The sequence below is a fragment of the Centropristis striata genome, chromosome 7 (genome assembly GCF_030273125.1).
Source record: "Centropristis striata isolate RG_2023a ecotype Rhode Island chromosome 7, C.striata_1.0, whole genome shotgun sequence".
NCBI classification, from domain to species: domain Eukaryota; kingdom Metazoa; phylum Chordata; class Actinopteri; order Perciformes; family Serranidae; genus Centropristis; species Centropristis striata.
In genome coordinates, this window is record NC_081523.1 from 20,744,285 (window position 1) to 20,751,312 (window position 7,028).

At 37.4% G+C, this 7,028-nt stretch overlaps 2 protein-coding genes across 3 annotated transcripts in view; one reads left to right on the forward strand and one right to left on the reverse strand.

The window, feature by feature from the left end:
- si:dkey-190g11.3 (uncharacterized protein LOC567059 homolog) overlaps positions 1–1,893 on the reverse strand; it is an 18,489-nt gene extending 16,596 nt beyond the window's left edge. Inside the window, exon 1 of the mRNA XM_059336496.1 lies at positions 1,814–1,893. The gene's annotated coding sequence lies outside the window, so the exon portion shown is untranslated. The remainder of the gene's footprint in view (positions 1–1,813) is intronic.
- Positions 1–6,020, forward strand: part of rab3c (RAB3C, member RAS oncogene family) — a 24,473-nt gene extending 18,453 nt beyond the window's left edge. For both annotated transcript variants that reach the window (XM_059336494.1, XM_059336493.1), the window contains exons 4-5: positions 1,246–1,370; positions 3,081–6,020. In XM_059336494.1, coding sequence (XP_059192477.1) covers positions 1,246–1,370; positions 3,081–3,271 — 316 coding nt within the window. In that variant the 3' untranslated portion in view covers positions 3,272–6,020. The remainder of the gene's footprint in view (positions 1–1,245; positions 1,371–3,080) is intronic.
- The last annotated feature ends 1,008 nt before the right edge of the window (positions 6,021–7,028 follow it).

Below are 7,028 nucleotides of genomic sequence, written 5' to 3' on the forward strand. Positions count from 1 at the left end.
TTCCTGGCTTAAAATGTTAAGGATACAGAGCACAAATGACGATATACATTTTCAAGGTGTGTGCATCTACTGTTAGACCCTTTCAATGGAATTCCATTGCTAGGCAACAGCTTAGGTCTGATGTCATTTACAGACACAGGAACAGGAAATAAACTGGGACACATTTGTGTTTCCAATAGTTAGTAAGATAACAATAGTAACAATATTTAGTAACATAATGAACCAACTAGGGTTGCAACTGTATGATAGTTTCACAATGTGATTGTAAAAACAATCTCAGAAAATATCTGTTTTTATATGGCATTAAGTATTAGTATTATTGTCACCATCAGATACAATAACCCTTTTAAGAATAAAATCAGTGCAGGTTTTTCTTTTTCTTCTTTATGTAAAAAATTACAGATTACGAGTCTGACAGAAGCCCTGATTCCTAAAAACGATGTTCTCGTGATACTTTTACAAAACCTAACTTTTTTTTGCCTACACCTGATCAAACAGTGACCGCTTCCCACCGTTAAGCACAAGTTTATAACTGCGACTGTAATCCCAAAGAAAATACATTTCCATCAAAGCTTAATCGAGTATGCAGTTTCTTTTTATGGGAACGTAATTTTTTGGAGACAGAATTGCAACCTGGCAGTTGAGGAGGAAAGGAAAGGTTCACGTGTAGGTATGATTGTCCATCTAGATTTTTTCCAATATTATTGATAAGCACTTATGCATGATATGATAACTGTCAAACCATGGTATGGTAACCCTAAAAGCAACATTTCCATCTTATCAGAGACCACAACTAATACCATGTGTAGCTACAATATCCAGCAGGCTGTTTGGAGCACTGATAGTTTACCAAATAGAAGTTGGCAGGAGAGAAAGAACAAATCTAAAGTACGGGATACAAAGGATGACAGATATCGATGTCAAATAGCTAGAAAATACCACATGACAACCTACATCTGTGTAACGCTGATTACATATTTTCAGCACAGACCGGCAGTTGACCCACTTCTCCACTGTTGTCATCAGTGACTCAAATATAACATTGTGCCAAGGTGATGTAATCAATGTTCATGACCGGTCCAAATGGCGAACAAACTTTACATCATGTTCTCTGTTCTGCCCTCTTTGAGGATTTTGTCCAATAAAAAGTGGCACAAAAACTGTGCTGATAAGGATATAAATGCAGAAACAGCACATTTTGACCATGATTCTTTTTTCTGTTGTACTGTTTCTGATTTTGTGCAGGTCAACCCAGATAAAAACCTACTCGTGGGATAATGCACAGGTTGTGCTGGCTGGAAACAAGTGTGATATGGAAGAGGAGCGTGTGGTGTCAGTTGACAGTGGCAGACTGCTGGCAGAACAGTTGGGTAAGTTTTGGAGCAACATTCACCCCTTTATTTAATTTTAATTTTGGTTTTAAATTTTGGATTTATTTAATGTTTGTTTGTATTTTGTTTGATTCAGTTTACCCTCAGTTAGTCTTCAGAGTGAGTTTAGTTTAGTTTTTAATATTTAAAATGTTTAGTTTTTATTAGTTTCAGTTTTAGTTTTATGAAGGTAATTGCCTCACAGTCATTTAGACCAGACCTGGGCATTGGGCGGCCCGCGGCCCACATCCGGCCCGTTGGCTGTCCTTGTCGGCCCGCGTGAGGTTACCCAGAAATTAGAAATCAATATAACCGCAGTGCTTTTATTTTGAAAAAAATAGCAAACATTAGCATTAGCACTAGAGCTAACAAGCACTTTTATAGTTAAGACAACAAATATAGCCACTAATATATATGACAGAAGAAAATAAACTTTAACAAACCTTGTGTCCTGTCAGCCAGCCACTATAGAAGCCTTTTTGATACTTTATATCAACTTTATATGAATTACTACGCACTCGTTATTATTTACCGTTCGTTTTTTCATTAAACCGTTCTACCGGTTATCTCCGGTCACTACCTTTCAAAATGAAAGCACCCGTTTCACACTGGACGGCACCTTTTCAAAATAAAAGCATCACAACATTGTTAACACCTTGAAAATGTACAAACATGTCATGTGGCCCCTTGGGAAAATGAATGGCCCACCCCTGATTTAGACCTTACCTCCGAGTTTTTATTTTTATTTGAGTTAACTAAAATGTTCTAATCACAATAACCTTGGCTTGAACAAAGAAATGTTTACTAACAAATGAGAACATACTGAGAAATGTTTATTGCACAAAAAAAGCAAGGTAAATATGGAAGAAACACATGTGCATTGTCCAAAAACGTGACATGACCTTTAAAACCTAGTAATTTTAACATGATCCAAAAATGGGCATACTCCGGACAGTTTCAGCTGTAGATGTGATGCATATAAACGACTTGTGCGGTCAACATAGTTGTGCTTTTTTTTCCTTTTTTTTTTTTTAAGATATTTTTTGGGCTATTTTTGGGCTTTATTGATAGGACAGAGTGAAGGGGGAGACAGAGGGGAAGACATGCGGGAAAGGGCTCCGAGTCGGATTCGAACCCAGGCCGCCCCCTTACGAGGACAATGCCCCTATGGTGCGCGCTCTACCAGGTGTGCCACCGGGAACGCCCCCATAGTTGTGCTTTTTATGCTGAGTATTTTTGTATTGATGACTCAGTAACAGCCAACACTATGCCCTTTTGATGGACTGTTTTCCAGACCTGCTGTTATGATCTAATCCGACCTCATACTGATACCCCATTACATTGCCAAAAATCACATCTGTTGAAAATCGCATGTTGAAAATCGCATAAAAAAAATGTTATTTCATCTGTGCCCTTATGACCCCACCACTTTTCAACACAAAGCGACGCCTTTTGTATCATCATAACATTGTTATCATGACATAAAAGTGTGACATTGTTGGTTTTTTATTCACTTGCCAGCACTTTATTTGCTTTTGTGTGATAATATCAGACAGCCTGCTGTATAGAAGCCACTTTGTTTTAACCATCAGCAGCAACAAAACCTTTCAAAGCTTTTCCTAGAAATGTAATAATAAATATCATGATCATTATCTGTGCCAGCCCTGTCTCCTTCCTGTCTTCATGTTACTTGCTCTCTCTCTTTCTAAGGTTTTGAATTCTTTGAGACCAGCGCCAAGGACAACATCAACGTGAAGCAGACCTTTGAACGCCTCGTTGACCTAATTTGCGACAAGATGTCCGAGAGCTTGGACACCGATCCGGCCGTCACCACGGGAGCTCCCACCGCCAAACTCACAGACAGCGCTCCGCCCCTCCAGCAGCCCGGTTGCAACTGTTAGTGACTGATGTCAGGAAGCAAAGGGAGGGCAGCACAGGTCCTGTAAGGTGGTACAGTGTGCAGAGTTTTATTCTCCTTTAACACTTCTGCTAGTGCTGCTTTCTCTGGACTACAGCTCAAACCCTGTTTAGTCGTAGAATTACAAAATGCCGTCGTATTATCTCTCAACTTTATCACATTATATCAAGAGCAAATAACCAGACAAACAGACATGGCTATTGTAAAACGTGTAACATTACAGGATATCTAGAATATAGAGATGTCATATTCTCATTCAGCTAGTTAGTATAGCCATAAACAAAGTAAGTTTGATAAGGCTGGAAATAGTCCATAGTCATGATGTACAGTTAATCCTTAAAACCTTTAAAATCTTTAAGACCTAGAATAATTCTAAAATGAGGGATAGAGTCAGTGAGTGCTTTAATTTTTATTTTTTGTACAGTATGTATTTTCCTTTTATAGGATTACTTTGTCTCCTAAAGCTGCCAAATCTATGATTTAGTGCACTATAGGATGTAGCGGCTTTCTTTTATGTAGTGAGTGTGTGGCTGTTGTGTGACTGTACAGTCTATGAGTGTAGGGTTTGCATGAGTGTGAGTATTATGTCTGAGTCACAAATGGGTGCATCTAAAAAAATCATCTACCTTGGATAAAAAAAGTGGCCTTTTAGCATCTCCAACACGGCCTCTGTAAATTCCTGTCATGCTTACGTTTGGAATGAATCCAGTATGTATAATGTTGATGTGAGTACTATTCCATGTTTTGCTGTCTGTAGATGTGTGATTTCTCTGATAAGTATATCTGTAAATCTTAAAAGCAACTATTTCTATGTGCTTAGCCTCTAAGATTACCCTTTATAGTTTGATGCGATGAGCATGCTGCCAAAAAGTCAATCATATGGGCTGTTTTATCTCAAGATAGAACCTAAACAACTCCATATGATAGCAATGATCCAGCATTTCATTAAATAACAATCTTGCACTGACAAGGCACAGTACAGTGTATGATATACAACAACTGATCAGCTCTGGCATGGAATAAACAGCCATATATTTAAAAAAAAATCTTTAATTCAGCATGCTAAAATTTCATGTTTGTGCTATAAAATTACCTGAAAGAAAAAATCTCAGTAAGCTGCTTCATAGACCATACAGGAATTAAAATTTGATGCATACATTTAGAGTACTGTAGCGGTCTTAAAGGGACATCTTTATCCCAAAATCAGAAATACAACTTTTTCATCTTACCTGCAGTGCTATTTATCAATCTAGATTGTTTTGGTGTAAGTCGCAAAGTGTTGGAGATATTAGCTGTAAAGATGTCGGCCTTCTCGAGAATATCAAGGAGCTAGATGACACTCAAAATAAAAAAAGTGTCTCTTTCCAAAAATCCTGACTGGGCTACTCAAGATAATCCTTAGACCTTGTGAGCATTTTCATGTAGGAACTATTTTCTTCCTAGCATAATTCCTTCATGAAACTGCTTACAACAAGGTCGGTGGATTACCTTGAGTAACAGGATCATGATTTCTGGAAATTTGAGTTTTTCAAATGTATTTTTTTGCCGCTTCAAACACCACAAGCCTATTTGAGAAAAGGCAGACGTCTCAAACCAAAATATTCTAGATTCATAAATGGCACTACGTGTAAAAAGGGAAAAAAAAAAAGTATTTTTTATTTTGGGGTCACTGTCACTTGAACGATAACTCAAGTCTATATAGTAAAAAAATGTAGCTTGTTTTGAAATCCAGAAAGCCTTTCAGTTCTACACTTAATAGAAGAGAAAACATTTGTGCCAAAACACTACAATTCCTTTAGCATCGTCAGTCGTTTGTTGCATAGTTGAATAAAAATTCCAAAAAATTGCATGAAGCCAGTTCTGACTTATCTGTGTAGATTTATATAATAAGATAGTGTATATATCACTCTGTGTTACAGATTTAGAAGCATTGTCATAGCACTTGCTGTGAAATGCAATGGGCCAATAAGTGCAATATTTTATGAATGAAACCCTGTACATAGTTTCTCCTGTCCTCGAGTACAATGACTCTATCTGCAGTATGTGAGTGACAGTTTGGTCACAATGGCTCTGAAACTGATGTACAATCTCTTAAAAAAGTAAGAGTGTGCTTAATTTCTGCAGTCACTGAATGTGTGACTTTGTGTGTTTGTGTGTGTGTGTGTGTGTGTGTGTTTGTGTGTGTGTGTGAGTGTTTGCGAGTGTGTGTGTGTGTACCTGCCATATTGAACAGACAAACTACGTAATATAGTGTATTGTTTGTGTATACCTTTTGTACAAATGTATTCACGTACTATATGCTGTCCCTTCTAACTGTTGGGTGTTGATTGATCTTGTATTATCATGTCAAAATGCAGTGTTATTGTGAAAGATAGTCAGGGAGATAACTTAGTCCATGCCATTCTGTTGTAATTCCGAGAAAAGGGATACACATAAACTAGACCCTGCGCATAATGTATGTGTGTACACGTGCTTTGTGCGTGTGCATCTGTGTATGTGTGTGATATTATAATTTTATGCTAGCAGCCATGAAATAAATTATTGTACTGATCTCCAGTCAAGATTCATTTAATGTAGAAATAGTTATGTGGCAATGCCCAAGCAGTCAATCTCATTTTAGAACAGGATATATGACTTTACATATAACTGAATATATTTGTTTCTCAGAGTGCAAGCAAAGTAAGAAGTATGTTTTTAAGATTATAGGAAATAAATCAGATTCTATCAGTGGGTCTCTGTGTTCTCTCTGGCTCTCTGCTGACGATATGGAAGCATGAAGGAGGGACTGGGCGGCTGCTGCCCTCTAACCCGGACCTGCTGTCTCAGTAGCATTGCCCCGTTCTGTTGATGCAGCACAGACGCCTGTTTCATTTCTAGACAATGTGCTCCACCTAGTGCTAGAGTGCTACATCTGCAGCTGCATGAATGTGAAACATTTGACATTATATACTCCATTTGCCTACATATGTAGTGGTCAAATATAGTGATGGAAAGTACACTTGTGTATGTATTCAAATACAATTTTTGGGTACTTGTATTGTACTTGATTAGTTACATTCTTTGCAACTTTATATTTCTACTTGGCTACATTTCAGACAGAGAATATGACTTTTAACTGCAGTTCATTAATTTGACAGCTTTAGTATTCAGTTACTCTGCAGATAGCGCATTCAATAGAGAAAGAAAAAGCCCTGTTTTGCTGAATTAATGAGAAAATTATTTCACAATTCTGAGAAAAGTTAGTTATATAATGATATATATATACACACACATGTATATATATATATATATATATATATACATATATACATACATACATGCCACCATTGGGAATTCATTCTCACACCGATGAACGCAGCATTGAGAGCAATTTGGGGTTCAGTATCTTGCTCAAGGATACTTTGACATGTAGGCTGCCATGGTCAGGGATCGAACCACCAACCCTCCGAACAGTGGGCAACCCCTCCTGCCAAAATGCTCAGAACTACAATGATACGACCACTGGTGGCGATCAGAGGTAACTGCACAGAAATCGAAGTTTTATTTGAGTAGCCTAGACAATAAAAAACATCCAAAACACATTTTCAGGAAAAAAGGAGTTATTTGCATTATAAAAACATCTATTATTACTATAAAAAACTTAAAACAAAGCTTAGATAGATAGATTTCTTTATTCATCCCCGAAGGGAAATTCGGTCTGTTAAAGAAATCTGAGATACAAAATCTGAGGTTATAGTATG